The 16,580-nt window shown below is 39.8% G+C and overlaps 1 protein-coding gene across 1 annotated transcript in view; it reads left to right on the top strand.

The window, feature by feature from the left end:
- LOC128984203 (protein dachsous-like) overlaps nt 1–16,580 on the top strand; it is a 231,348-nt gene that overhangs the window by 21,699 nt on the left and 193,069 nt on the right. The window contains exon 2 of the mRNA XM_054403501.1: nt 10,891–12,681. Coding sequence (XP_054259476.1) covers nt 10,924–12,681 — 1,758 coding nt within the window. The 5' untranslated portion in view covers nt 10,891–10,923. The remainder of the gene's footprint in view (nt 1–10,890; nt 12,682–16,580) is intronic.

Raw genomic sequence — 16,580 nt, forward strand, 5'->3', positions numbered from 1 at the left:
TGATTAATCCACGTTTTTATAATTCCACACTGTTGTAGGTTCTGCGTCTACACGCACGGACAATTCGCGATTGTTTTTCATGTTCGGTTATGCATTATTGACAGGGTTATTGTTAGACTTGTTGTGTAAGAACATTAAAATGATAAAAAATATTATGTTTGAGATGGGTTGCTTAAAAAAGTTTTTACTATTTTCCCCTACAAATGAAACAGTAAGACGAACAATTTTGTTTAGTTTAAAATACGATTTGAGGATTAACTTTATGCTACATAAAAGTAGTAAATGACTACGAACAGTATTTTTACGATAAAAATTAGATATAATTGTGTTTTTTTACTTTGTTTCGGATGCAAATAACTCTAATTTCAAGTTTGGTTTATCGTCCACTGGTCCACTACTTAAAACATTTTTACTTATTAATAATGCTTCTATTAATTTTACTATATTCCTCTAGCTATCAAAACATTATTTAAAAAGAGTAATTATTCCATTCCTTTGTAAACAAAGTTAACGCTCTAAAATTCTTAGTTTCTCGAAAGATCTAACAAGACATAACTCACCAATACTAAATCCAAATAACAGAGTATCCGGTATAAATCCACAGTCGTTAGAACTATCTCACAATTTAAAGATCCCAAAATCCGGGGTCGTCCACTGCTAATCCCGGGGACTCTTTGTAATCCGGAATCATGGGCTAACGGACCGCGCATAAATCAGGGGAATCACTAAATTAGTTTTCTGGTACAACTATCTAAATTAATATGAGACGCCGCTATGTGTGAAATATTCTTGCGCGCACGCACAGTCGCACGCAGACGCGCAGAATGCAAATGGCGACGGGAATGCGAGATTTATTCTGGTTCGAGTTTTCGAACGTGTCTGTTAATAGGCCTGGACGAGGATTAAAACACCGAATGTATCGGGCTATATATTATCAGTACAATAGCGCTGGTATCGTACCCGGGGCCAACGATCTCGGGATGTGAACGTCGCCAAACACCGGTACATTCTCAAAACAAAACATCACATAGGACAAATATCACAGACCAAGTTGTAACATTGATGACGCAATGACACCAGAACTAGGACGACAGTAAGTATCCTTTATGATATAAAACCTTGAATCCAATCATCTAAGACTTTGAATGCACTCACCACTAAACAAGGTAGGTTGTAAGTCTGACCAAATGATTTAAAAATTGTATAGGGAAAATATCGAAGTAAAATACCAATAAAAAAATATTTCAACAACTGGCATCTTCTAATGTCAAGTGAAAATAACACAGCATGATCGTTAACAACATAATTATGCAACTCAAAGATTTCTTTGACAAGTCTCCCTTATGATTTACAGATCAAACCCTTTGAAAAATCACGTTAAATGTTTGTCATCACAGTTTAAAAAAAATAATCGACCGTATAAATGAAAACACCATAAACATTTTACAGTATAAAGTGAATCAACAAAAACACATTGGATAAAAAAAGTTTTTAAACGCTCACCAAACCTAAAACCTGTATCTACATAGAAACCAGAAATCTTATTTATGGAGAATGACTTCTGTTTGGCTACATGAAATATTTTAATCCAGAATAACGATTACTTTGTATATTAGTTCAAACAACAAACCACTATGGAATACTTGTGGTTATTTAAAAAAAATGTATGAGTGATGAACCTTTTCTCATCCAAATTAGTAGCAAGGTACCCTTATATTTTCATTCCACAATAGATATTGTTGCCAAACTTTCTGATGTAGAATTTCACGAAATTGAAAGTTTTCTACAAAAAATCTGCAGGCCCTCCAGAGCTATTATGGCGGCTGTCTGGTCCTTTGAATCTTGTTTGCTCCTCAAATCCTGTGTAAAAGGTCTAAAACCTCTCCAGCCCTTTGTAAAGGTCAGGTCTGCTCTTCTAAAGGAACCCAGCCGAGTGGAATACTGTAGCTGTACATCAAGATTTAACTACAATTCCCCCTACAATTCTCTACAATTCCCCACAATCACTCGCTTGGCTCTGAATGTATTTAAAACTCGTCGTAAAATCCTTACTATCGCAGTAATTGATGATTTAAATACACAAGTGAGTTATTATAGAAATATACGTGTAGCTCGTTTCCACATATAGTTTTATTTTCTAGTCATCCTTGCAAATTTAATACCGATAATATACAATATGGGAATTGCTGTGTTGGACTTGTTTACGGTATTAAATTGGATTTATTATCATATTTTACATAGGATGATATTTTATATGGAACATTGAAGGTGTTGTATCCCCTATTCTAAATGTGCTGTTTCCGATGAAAGAATAATCTGCGGTATATTGACTATTATTAGTTTTTACTAACTAGTTCAGCTACATTTTAAAAATATCTTTTATAAAATACATTACGAAGAAACTATCTACAAAATTACCAATAAAAATGTATCATAAACATGTCGAATTTAAATTAATGATTTTGAAAACATTACAGTAGCAAAACAGAGTTCACACACCGCAATAATTAATCTTGAGGCAAATATAGTGTAACAGAATCAGATTAGAGAAATGTAGAAATGTGAAGTGAATATTATTGCATTATTTCCCATTACAGATTCGTAAAAAAAAGATTTAAAGACGAGCAGTGTTGGAAAATTGCAGCAATAATTGATTTAAACCAATATTTCTAGAATGCTTCAGTTTCAATATCCAAGTAAATTGTGCAAACTTACCACTACCACTGATAAGAAAGGAAATTATCCCACTGCCACCTTAAATATATAAACGCTAATCAATGAATATAGAATAAACCGTTGTCTGGCTAGCTGAGGGGTAATTTTGCCAACCTTTAAATCTGAATGTCGATGGTCCAATCCCAAATGAGGTCGATTGGTACTCAGATGCCATCTGTGCCATGACCGTTAAGTATTGATGCTTTATGACCATAGGTCGACATCAGAACGTAACAAGACTTTGTAATATATATTTTTTGTTTATAAGTTTTAATATATTTACTGGTGTAAAATACACAAATATGAAAGTTTACTTATCGAGGAACCCTAAAAAAAGCAATGGAAATTAAGTTCGAAACAAGCTGTTGTATGTGTGTTTTAATTTGAATTTTTGAATGACCAGTATAAAATTGCCAATACCATAATAAGAAAACATTTATTGTCAAACAATTGGTCGAGAATGCATTTCTCCATGTGGGACGATCACACCCATCATGGCAGGCCAAGACTCAGTACGAGTTATATTATCAGGTGATAGTTTGTACTTCTCACGGCTCGGCCCTATCTATACTCCCTACATCGATGCCGCCCAGAACATTTATCAACCATCTTTCCGTTTCCAGGTATTTTTTATGTCGCCGTTCCCTAGAAGGCAATAAATTCCTGTATACCATTCGCACCTCGCACCGCTGCACTGGTTCGTTTCTAACGCCGCCTTATATATTAGGTATTATAAAAGCCTAAGTACTTCTTTTACAGCGTTTCATTCCGCTGCAATCGCACTCGGTGCGAAACTTGGTAATTTGATATTAGCGAAACAAGAGGCGCTGTAAACGTTTAGTATAATGGGAAACTGTAAAGTGTCTAGCGAAGAATGGGGTTTCGAGTGGCAGCTTGATGATTGCAGGACTTAAGTTTTTTTTATACTTCTGTGATCTCGGCAAACTCTTTCGATTAGAAAATTTCACTTAGGGAAAGCAATATGACTTGGATTACTAATCTCAATCTGTAAAGGTTTCAGATTTAATCTTACTTTGTTTTTTCCATTCCTAACCAAACAACTGTTCCACCGACTTCTTCGACTATTTCAGTCTAGAAACATTCTATAGAAATAGCCACTTTCGTTTAAAGTACGGATTATTAAAAAAGAACCCACGAAGATGGATAAAGCAAGCCTAAAGATAAATCGCACTATTTTTGATAGTGTGAGCTTCAGACTAAGGGTGAGAAACCGGATCCAAAATGAAAGAAAGAAGACGCCATAAAGGAAATGAGTACAAGAAGTCTAACGGAGTAGCAGCGGGAGCAGAAATGGCGCGATGACTTTGCGATTTGGCCCCTTTCTGTTGAGTAGAGGCAGAGGCCCATCAGGTGGTAGTGAGTAGTGAGTAGCGGACATTCCAACACAGTAATTGTAGGAATATTCATAATTGGCCCACAAGCCGTTATTTCCATTTATCTCTTCTGGATTTGTTCATTAGAATACTCAAGGTCAAGCAATAGATGGCCCTAAAGTAGTTTAGCATTGAAAACACGTAATTACTTTGCTAAAGTTGTTTTCAGTGTAGCAATATGCTTGTCAGAACGCGGAAGACTTTTGTACAATGTACTATCAGAAATCACTCTTCGCAGTCTGTTGGAAAGAAAGACGCGTAGCTTTTGGAAAGCAACGTTTAAACGCATAAGTGCACTGCACATCATGTACAGTAGGCCTACTAACATTGTTGTAAGTCTAGGAATAGCTAATTAGATTCAATAAGGGATACAAACAAAACATTCTAAATATTGACAACTCTACCATCGAACATCTACAACTTTTTTTTGATAAATTTGGTTGAGTTGACTTAAATTTAGTTGAAAGACAATATTGCTTACGTTATACCATTGACTATTGGATACTGAAGGTTAAACTAACGTTGTTTGATTATTTTATGTTATGTATCAATAATATAGCTCAATATAAATTCGAGCTAATAAAAAATCCGTTTCCAAATTGTAGATTATACGAGTAATCACGTAAAATTACGAGCTTTCGGTCACCAAAAATCCCAAGCACCCCTAAACCATCGGCACTACACGATCCAGAAGCAGAGAATGCTTCTCCAAAACTCACTGAGATACAGTTAGAGGCGGCCGATGAAAAATAAAAACGGTAGCTGAAAGACAAAAGAGGCTGAAGGCGTTTAGCACAGCCGACACCAGCACAATAATAGAGATAAGATCCGGCATTAACGATATGGCAGGGAGATGAGATGGTATTTCTGAATTGAAAATGAGTATTTTAATCCGGGAGAACCGAGAGGGGGGGTGGGGGGAGTCCAACTCATTTAATTAACTCTTAGTGATTTATGTATCGTGTTTTCAAATCCGGAGGACGCCCCACCCCTTCCCCGGCACTCGGCCTTGGCCGCCCGAGAATAAATCGATTTTGATAATGAGAATGATAAATGAGCTCACATCAGGTGTGACAAACCAGCGTCATAAACGAGGATGGACCATGATCAGTCTAGGAGGGCCTCGCTGGAGTGTCATTCTTGGTGTTGATGACGTGGAATGCGGGTGACGAACGTGGACTTGATTGGTCTAGGAGGTTCTGAAGATTGAAGAGTGAATCTTAGCACTAAGTCGGTAGCTGTTGAGGGTGGACCATGATCAGTCTAGGAGGGCCTCGCTGGAGTGTCATTCTTGGTGTTGATGACGTGGAATGCGGGTGACGAACGTGGAATTGATTGGTCTAGGAGGTTCTGAAGATTGAAGAGTGAATCTTAGCACTAAGTCGGTAGCTGTTGAGGATGGACCATGATCAGTCTAGGAGGGCCTCGCTGGAGTGTCATTCTTGGTGTTGATGACGTGGAATGCGGGTAACGAACGTGGAATTGATTGGTCTAGGAGGTTCTGAAGATTGAAGAGTGAATCTTAGCACTAAGACGGTAGCTGTTGAGGGTGGACCATGATCAGTCTAGGAGAGCTAGCTGGAGTGTCATTCTTCGTGTTACTTTGATGGACGTGGAATGCGAGTGACGAACATGGACTTGATTGGTCTAGGAGGTTCTGATGATTGAAGAGTGAATCTTAGCACTAAGGCGGTAGCTGTTGAGGGTGGACCATGATCAGTCTAGGAGGCCTAGCTGGAGTGTCATTCTTGGTGTTACATTGATGACGTGGAATGCGGGTGACGAACGTGGACATGATTGGTCTAGGAAGTTCTGAAGATTGAAGAGTGAATCTTAGCACTAAGTCGGTAGCTTTTGAGAATGGATCATGATTGGTCTAGGTCTAGGAGCGCCTTAAAATGTACTATCATGGCGTTACAACGGTAAGTGACGGATACGTTCATGATGGTCTTCGGAGAGTATTTGAGAATAATGAACCATGGTCTGGGCCTAGGAGAACATTGAGTGTTTGGGATCCTCTACACAACGCTACATTTAAAAGACTCAGAACAATTATTGAATGTCAAAACTGTAAGGATCATGATAGGATATTAAAACTGAACAAAAGACTTGTACGGTTTTCATTTGAAGCAAATATACTAATCAGTTCTCATTAATTAATTATAATCGATTCCTAAATAAATGTATACATCTGAACATGCTGTTCGATAACTTACTCACTTAGAAATTACGCTTCTATGATCCATAAGTATGCAGAGACAATGTAGTAGGCAATTTGTTACCGTACACTTTCGTGTCATACTTGTGTAATTCATCCAAGGACAAAGCCAACCCAGTGGTTACATCCGAGTCGTTGGGGTGGTTTGGAAAGTTTCCCTACAAACAGGATTAGAAGTGTAATACTAGGAATGCTATTAGCAAACAAACATCCTGGTTGCTTTAGGAATCACCGACAGTTTATGATATTACATTTTAAAAACAATAGACTAATTTCTAAATCCTTTTGTTAAAATGTGATCGTGGAATCACCGTTTGTTAGTTATGCCCTTTCTTTGAAATTGGTACATCGATTGAATTGTGTATTTAGCAACTTGGACAATCGTCAAGTCCAGTCAATTCTATGTATTTCTATGTACAAAATTCAATGCTCTGGTTTTGTGATCGATAGGGTTTTTTTTCACACCCAAACCAAAAATGCCCAAAATCGTATACTTTCTTTACCATAGTTAATTTTTAACGTTCAACGCCTAGTTTAGTGCTGTGGACCAGAATTTTGTTATGGATTTTACCATTATCGATACATATTTAATTTCTTACACGTTTCGATATTCGAACATTATTTGTTGCTAATTATTTGGCTTACACAAGTTCGTTCCACTAGACTTTGATTTCTGTTTGTAAGCTTGAAATTCTGGATCGGTTTGAAAGATCCTACAGAAAGGCCCTGAGAACGCCAGAGCCGCGTCTACACAACACGTAAGGACAAAGGACGCTTTTAGTCTACTACACTCTAATTAGCCATATAGAATCACTGTCTGAACCGCCTATTCTACCCCTACAAGTCTTTGTTCCTAAATTCCTCTCTATTTCGTTCAAATAGATCGTGTGGAATACCTTTCAAACCCAACAGGCCGAAATGCCATTGTGGATCCATCATAAATGTTCAATGTTTCTCTTCGGCTTTAGGCTATGATATGTGAACCGCCCACGAAGGAATTCTGAACTCTGAGTACAAAGGACGAGGGGGATTTAACAATATAAAATCTATTGGTTGTTGTTGGATTTGGTTGTTTTACTTAGATTTTGCCAACAGTATACTGTTAATACTGTTCGATGAAATGGCGACCATACATAGTAGGTATTTTAAGCCAAGTATGAATGGAGATGAGTGTAGGATGAGTGGCGTGATCTTGTAGTCTTGTTAGTGACTAAGGCCGACATTCCTTAGACACAGCTGTTAATTAATAGCCCATACAGCTAATGGCAACTAAGGGACCTACAGTTTATAGTGGAATCCGAACCACATTTTTGCCTTTGTATATACGAATTGGTCTAATTATCAGGATAGTACTGCGGATAGTCGTAGTACTCACGATGACACGTTTGTGCATATTTTCATCACACCACAACATGATGATGATTAAATTAAAACTGGCTAGTATATAACTAATTTAAGGTTAGAAACCTTAAAAGTGAAAAGTTGTCACATTAGGTTATTTTTGGATACGCTCATAATAAAATATGGTTTAGGGAAGATAATGGCACGTGTGTCCAAAGTTATCAACATAATATAGGTAAGACCTGTTAATGTTTGTACAGTATTCAAAAATGTGGTTAGAAAAATTAGACTAGAGAAACAGTTATAATTTTTTTTTATTTAAACAATCTAAAATTTGTTACATCCTCTAGAGGAATTTGAAACGACTGCAACAGCTGCATATGTACTACAGTACAACTAATCTAACAGGCGGCGTCTTAGGATCTGCAGAGGCGAAAGTTCAAATTTTAAGTACATCGAACATCCGTGTAGACATATGCAACATTGTATAGGTGTTTATCATAAGTGGCCGCAGTCCTATATACAACAAACCTTCTGCGGGTTAGCCGTCTGTAATTCCGATTGTAGTGAAATTAATTAGTCTTGATTTAAAACTTTATGGTAGTCGAGGAGGTTTTAATGGCCCCTCGAACCACAATGGGACTCTCTAACATCCAACGCCGCCATCTTAGCAACTGTCTTGGGGCTTCAAAACAATCGCATGCCGATTTTACTTTTGTTTTCTCATTGCGTTTTATGCATTATTGTCTGGTATGTGAGGAATTCACACGAGGTATATTCCCAGAGTTTAGTATTAAATTTTGAATGTACAGGGAAAAGTGTACTGGTAAAAAAGTTGGTTGATTGTTTTGACATATCATTGCAATCTTTAGTTCGTCAGCCGTGGAAGGAAAAACTCAAGGTAATTGATGTTCCAATAACTGTGTTATGAACTCGTTTGAAATTCTAATCTATTAATATTTATCACTCCAGCCTAACAATCTAAATCCAAGCTCAATAAAATCAACAGTTGCGTGCTTTGTTTCACAATAACTTGAAAAATAGTTTAAAAAAACCCCTTATTCTGCTTATTTACCACACTCCTACATTGATGATCGAAGTTTGGTACGAAAATGTCCTGTTCTTATGCAACCAACATAATCTGATGTACTTGGTTAAAAGGTAGCCCATCCATGTGCCCTCTACGTGGTATTTGTTCACGTTCGTTTTCACGGTGATAATTCTTTTTTGTGATTTGCATAATGTTTATGGCGAAAAATGGTTAGTGCGATTTCCCAAAGTAGCTCAAGTTATCTTAGCATTCGAGAAATAATCCAATCATCAATAGAAGCAATATAATCATATTCTTATTAAGAATAGTTTGGATAAAAAAGCATTACAAAAATGTCCTTAAGTACCTCTGAGATCCTTGTCCTGAGAACGTACATTTTCTCCCTCTCTCTCTCTTGCTGTAGATCTTGCTCGCATCTTGCTCTATGCGATGGGATCGATCTAATCTGGTCGGCTACGAGGACGGGGACAAAAACTGGCAGAATGCAGGGAACTCGGCCGCCGCCGTAAGTCATAGTAAATATTAATTAACACGAGCGCAAATATGACATTTGAAGGAATGGCGGATGTAACAGTGTGCTTAATTGCGCTTATCTCGTCCATGTTGTAAGTCGAGGATCGGCCTTGTGTAGTTGGCTGTCTGGTGACCGGTGTTCATGCTTATGTATTGGTAACATTCCTTCGGGACGTTAGTGAATATGAAAAAACTGCAACTAGTTACAAGTAAGGGTTGAGTGTAACAAATCTAAATTATATTCAGGGACTCTTTTTGGCCACTTTGAAAAACCCTACTAGATTGTTTGTACTTGATTGGGCCATCAACCATTTCAGAAATTTATGTAAAACTAAATCTTTTCTGTTGAAGTGTTTAGTCAACAAAAACCTCTAAGAAAACATCCTTTGATTATTTTGCTCGAAATATTGTATTCTTGCATCAACTGCTTCCAGCATATTCAGGAATTTATGTGAAAAGTGCTCTTTTTCTTTTAAAGTGTTTAGGAGTAATCCAACACATCTCTTAGAATACATTTTGACTGCATATTAGATGTATATGCAAAAGTTGTGATCAGGTATGGATGTAAAAATGGCTCTTTTCAATTAGAAGGTTCACTGGTCGACCAAATACTCTTTTTGACATATTAATGTGACATATTTAATGACGTTATAGAAAATCTATGTAGCTTATTCCAGGCTAGAAGTGAGAAAGGCTCAGAAGTTTTTAGGGGTTTCTGTTCATTCTGCATCTCAAAATGAACCCCAACATACCCCAAAATATCCAGTTTTAAATACATCAGAACACAGTTGAAAATTGCAGAACAAATTGGATACAAATAAAAGCTTGAACTAGCAAATATCCGAATATTTGTCGAAAAGAGGCCTATAGGCCTACTCTTCTTTCAAAATAAGCTTGAACTCAAAACTACTAATACTACTAATAATCGTGTTTTTATTGCCAAAATTGCCCATGCATTCATTAGGACTACGATATATATCTTCCAGTAATTACTCTAAACTCGGTTGGGGGTAGTGGAAATAGTACTTGTCCTGAAAATGCGTTTGGAATTTGTCACGTATGAGATTTAAAATTATTATATAGCTAACTACCAGTAAAACAAAGTTCCGCAAAGTAGTAAATCCCAACGGTCTCTGCAACACATATAAGACATTAGTAAATAGCGTAAACACGTGCAGTGACGCGTCTGCGACTGCGTGAATGATGGCGCATGCGTCCATCCTCCGCAGACACGGCGAGTCTGTTACACGGTTTACACCTTACCGTTATCTTCCTGGTGAGAAATGTCCACTTTGTCGTCCTCTGCTTTCGTACGTGCCTAAGTATACGTTGTGGGTTTGTATTATTTATGCCCTTCAGTGCAAATTAGCTGCAAAGTGAATACTGCGAATCCACCCGGTTCGCTGAGAAATATGAGGCTTTTGGTATTTGTTGGAGATCACGGGTAAATTATAGGTGCACCTAATGAGAAGAGGTCTTAATGGGTTGGAAGATCTTGCATTGTAATTTAGTTGATTATTATGTAATACCATTTGAGTTGAAAGCAAAAAATATTGATCCATGCGAGCGTTATTTATAGGTAAGTTGTTGCCTTTTTGAGGGCTAAGTGTCAGAAGTAGTTTCTATTGTTACATGACTGACTGTGTGTTTTGTTGCAGAGAGGTGGACGCTATGGTGTCGGTGTCTACGTGATGGCGGTCGCAGGAGGCAGGATGCGACCCAGGCGGTGGTGGAGGACCGAGTGGCCGCTGCTGGTGCTACTGGTCCTCGGGTGCGACGCCGAGCACGTCAGAGACCTGGAGGTGTCCGAGGGAGCGCCCGTGGGGACCAGGGTGGGCTTCATCGGGGACGGCTCCTCCAGTGACAGCGGACCGCCCTACCTGATAGTGCCGGTGCCCGGGAGTGCGGTAGACACGGAACTGAGTATAGAGCAGAACACGGGAGAGATCAGGACTAAGGTGCCGCTGGACAGAGAGACCCGTGCGTCCTACTCTTTGGTAGCGATCCCGCTCAGTGGTGAGAACGTGCGAGTGGTAGTGCGAGTGCTAGACGAGAACGACAACGCGCCGACGTTCCCGAGCCCCGTCATGAGTATAGAGTTCCCCGAGAATACGCCGCGAGACGTGAAAAGGACGTTAAACCCCGCGAGAGACCTGGACCTCGGTATATACAACACGCAAAGGTATAACATAGTGTCGGGTAACGTCAACAACGCGTTTCGTCTGTCGTCGCATCGGGAGCGCGACGGAGTGCTGTACCTGGACCTGCAGATCAATGGGTTCCTGGATAGAGAGACTACAGCGGGCTACAGTCTTGTGATAGAAGCGTTGGATGGAGGAAGTCCACCACTGAAAGGCCAAATGACTGTCAACATTACCATCCAGGACGTGAACGACAACCAGCCCATCTTCAACCAGAGCAGGTATTTCGCCACGGTCCCCGAGAACGCGACAGTCGGAACGTCGATCCTGCAAGTTCACGCTACAGACGCGGACGCCAGTGAGAACGGTGAAGTCGAGTATTCCATCAACAGGAGACAAAGTGATAGAGAAGGGATGTTCAAGATCGACTCCAAAACGGGAATGGTCACTGTAAACAAACCGTTGGATTTTGAAACGAAAGAAGTGCACGAGCTCGTCGTGGTAGCCAAAGACCACGGGGTACAACCATTAGAAACCACCGCTTTCGTATCGATCAGGGTGACCGACGTGAACGACAACCAACCCACGATAAACGTCATCTTCCTCAGTGACGACGCTACACCAAAGATTTCTGAAATGGCTCAACCGGGCGAGTTCGTGGCTAGGATATCGGTGAACGACCCGGACTCGAAGACGGAGTACTCCAACGTAAACGTGACCCTGGAGGGAGGGGAGGGGCACTTCGGGTTGGCGACACAGGACAACATCATCTACCTCGTGATAGTGTCTCTCCCCATAGACAGAGAACAGAGGCCCAACTACACACTGAGCGTCATAGCCACGGACACGGGAACACCGCCTCTACACGCGTCGCGAACATTCCACCTGCGGGTCACGGACATCAACGACAACGCCCCACAGTTTGAGGAGGCCGTGTACTACGCTAACGTGTTGGAAGTGGCGGACCCCGGTACCTCGGTGTTTCAGATCAAAGCTGTAGATATCGACGAAGGGGAAAACTCCGTTCTGACCTACTCTATTCAGGAGAACACAGAGGTCCATTCGTCGTGGTTCCAGATAGATCCGCGGTCTGGACTGATCACGACAAAGTCGCACATTGATTGTGAGACTGACCCGGTGCCTCAACTGACGGTGGTGGCGACGGACAGTGGGGATCCGCCCCTCTCGTCCTCCGCGACTGTGCTAGTGACCATCCACGATGTCAACGACAATGAGCCCATCTTCGACCAGACCTTCTACAACATCACCCTTCCGGAGAACGAGAGCAAAGGACACTGTGTGCTCAAGGTTAGTGTTGATATCGATTTCCTTGGATTTATTTTATTCTATTCATTTGTGATAACACCACATGTGCATTTTATCCTCAGAAATGCCTACTAAAGCTATGATGAAATTTCAAACACTACTGGCAAAGTGTTTACAAATCAAATTGTCAGCATACAAATTCCAAGTGTTCGCGAAACCCAAATTCAAATTAAACGCCATTCCATTTGTGCATGCATTTTGTCCCAACAATGTTCGTCTATTGAAGACGGATCTGAAGACACGAGATGTTCTATGACGACTAATTGTTTCGCTGCGGCGTCTGTCGCCGGTCCGGGTCGTTGGTGGGTGGCGCTATCTGGGTCGTCTTGTCCCCTGAACCCCCCGTCACATAAACCAGCAGTTTTATGTCCCTCCAGGGAAAGTGGGCCTTTAATGATCCCAACAGGTTTCGACTCTTCTTTCCGATATATTCGGTTTGGCTTTAAAAATCTTTCCCGTGTTCTGATATGTTCCTTTAACATAAATTTGGATCCCTTTTACTGTCATAGGTCTAACGAGGGCCTAATGTCTCTTATCGAATCTCGGCGTCTCACTGTGCGTCGCTTGTCTCTGGGGGTTTGATTATTTGGTGAATGTCACAGGCCCATTACAAGCGTACAGAGGCAAATATCTTTGGGACAGTGTTTCCCACGGTTTACAACCTATTCAGTTTATTCTTCAACGTGATCTGATCCTAGAAATATAAGGAGTTAGAAAACGTTTGTTTTGAAAACTTACTTCATTCATTTTGCTCCACTGATAAATTTTCGTTTTCTAGCCTGAGTCTGTGTTGTTGGTAGACAAAGGATAGTGATAGTACTAATTCTATCTAGACACAAATAAAGGTCAAAGCTTTTAAGAGCACCCGTGAATTTATGTTATAAACGATGACGTAATCCAATGTCTCATAAATATATCAGAATATAGTTCTATCGTGTAATAGCACCTTAGCTTACACCCGATTTATAACTAGTTGTTAATTAAGACGCTAATAACTTCGAGGTGTAATGCTATAAATTAGGTTGCAAGAGATTTGCCCGTTGCAAGTATAGATATATTAATCGTTAATTAGTTTGACATGTTAATGCCTTCTAGTTAATCAGCCTTTCTACTTTTATTTATAACTTATTAAGTAGATTAGATCGCTCCATAATGTTGTAAATTCACTTGGGTATTCAGATATTTTGGGCAAACGCTTGGCTGTTACATAAGTGTGTTCAGTTCTAGTAAATGTGTTGCGAAGTTACTAGTATTTAGTGAGTCGGTGGCTCAGTCGGTAGCGTCGCGGACTTCGGGCCCGAGGCAGCGATGTCGTGGGTTCGGATCCTGGCCACTGCCGATAACATTTTATCAGTACAGTTCACCTTTGTACTGTACCGGCTCACTCCTTGCTTTGCTGCAAACGATCCACGCACGGGCGCTTAGTCTATGTGGACGGGCAAATGCAAGGTTAAAAGAGGCCGCCAACCTCTTAAAAAAAAAAAGTTTTGAAATACTAATCAACATGTAAACTTTCTGAATTGTTAGTAAATCTATTGTTTTGTTTTCAACTGAGGTAATATCTAGTATTTAAAGCAAAAGAATTTTCAGAAGGATAATCAGTTACTAGGATAATCAGTAGGGAATTTAAACCCTTTATTGATCGGTAGACTTTTAGGGAAGGATTAATAAACTATTGTCAAATACTCAAACAAAACCAGAAGAAAGTCCATCGGCTTAGGCGTAAGCCTTATCAGGGCCTTATCTGAGGAATATTTCTAAACCAGGGTTATTTTCTTCCCTATCAAACTTTTAGCGGACTCGTGAATGAATAGGAACGTTTGGCTGGAACCGTTGAGGACCCATCTCATAAATGTACGCGAGATCTGGAAATGATCAACCGTGAATGTATCCTGATTTACGCATAGCAACTCCAAACCTATAAAATATTTTCAAATTTATAGAACCAAGATTTTTGAGACGCTTGCCAACTTCAGGCCGTTGTATAAATTTGCTCAAGTTCTAGAAATAGCTATGCTGCCGAGGACGTATTCTAATGCTAATATTGTTTAGTAGGGATTTCTCTATATTCAGACAACTGTGTTGCTGTACACACTTGAAATTTTCACATGATTCTCAAGGTCTACGTCACCGACTGCGTATGTGCTATAATGATTCTTATGAATGCATAGATTTTCCCAGATTCAGATCAATCCAAAAGGAAATTATAGATAACCCAAAGCGAACGTGAATTCTGTTCCCTATTTTGAAATCGACGGTTCGATAAGACATTTCCCCAGATTCAGAAACACCTCGTGCTCCCGAGATGCTGCAAGTGGTTTGAGAGCGAGAGCGGCTGGTTGAGTGATTGGCGAAGGCCGCAGGGCTGTAACCGAACCGCCGCATTGTATTGTTCTACCGGCTAGGGTTACGTGTGAAAAGGTCCACTCGGGATTCGCACCTCCCGTTCTACATTCAACATCCAACATCGCTCCTGTTCAATGATGTTCTGAGGCCCGCAGGAAATGGTTTGTGACAGCGACCGAGAGCGAAGTGGCGGGGTTTGTTGAATTTTTGATTGTGATTTGGGAAAAATCTTTTCGTGTTGTCAATACTTGTGAATCCAAAGGTATTTTGTGTTTATCTGGTTAATATGTGTAGAAGAAGAAATGATCCATTACAGGATGTGGCGACACTTTTGCGACTAAAGTGCCTCTTCCAAACATGTTTTTCTATTACTATAACGACTAACGGAACCCGTTGTCCAAAATTTCACGTAGATAGTCAACTCGGGTTTCTTCTTTACTACCCGTTTCCCCAAACAACGGCAATGTTTCCCCTGTGGTCAATTTCAGACCTAGTAAATCAATTTCTTACCCTGAGGAAAACTTTGCAACGTGTCCTCTTCATTGATTCGCTTCAATTTCCGCACACATGTCATGATCTCAAGATGGCGGCGGAGTTCCCGCGGTCCGTGGGTCAGTGCAGGTCAGTAGAGCCCATAAACTCTACCGGGTATGCGAGTCTTGATAAGGACCTGCAGTTAGTTATTACTGGGGGCCATGCACTCCTCGACACTCCGAGTACCACAAATACAAACCTCTACAAACCACAGGTACAATCCCGCACGTGAACCACGTACTGATCATCGATTCCGTGTGGCACAACAATAATAATTTAATTTTTATTCCCGTCTTGTAGCCAGTCTAGTCTTATGAATAGTCGATTCGTGCGGACGCCGCTCGGCCAGCGACGGCCATCTCGCCATCGTCACTTGGAGATTTATCGTCAAACGGTCCGGGAATGGTTAATTTAGATGGGCCAGTCGGTTGTGTGGAAAATGCAACAGTTGAAGATGGACATATTAGATGATCCTAGGAACTTCAAAAAATTTACTATCTTTTGTAAGTGGCATTAAAGAAAAGGTAGAACAAACGAGTTTAACGATAACAAACTGGCCGTTTTAGAACTTTTAATAAAAAACCAATAATAGTAAATTTTGTGTAAACTTTTGTTTTATTCTAAAAAGTAAAGGTTTTAAGAAAATTAAAATGACACTCCGGTAAATTAAAATAGGACTGTGTCCACATTACGCCACCTAAAATAATTTATCTTATGTTAGTCCCCCTGGAATATATAAAAAATCCACACTGATATGTAAGTTATGTGTCATAATCCACTTAGTACGAAAATCTGTGTTAATAATAAGTAAAGAATATATCTTACAATATTAATATAGTATGTATTAGGTATAGCAATGATCACATACTCTCTGTGTATACTTTAGAATAACCCAAAGTTTAAAAAATCCTAATAACATAAAAATTTGTTTCGAAAATCCTTCGTTTACACAATTAGTACAGAACAGGTCATATTTTGTCCATAAAGTGCACACAGAGTTC

This window comes from Macrosteles quadrilineatus, unplaced genomic scaffold (assembly GCF_028750875.1).
Source record: "Macrosteles quadrilineatus isolate MER2022 unplaced genomic scaffold, UCM_ALF_1.0 Scaffold_2__2_contigs__length_208266976, whole genome shotgun sequence".
Taxonomy (NCBI): Eukaryota; Metazoa; Arthropoda; class Insecta; order Hemiptera; family Cicadellidae; genus Macrosteles; species Macrosteles quadrilineatus.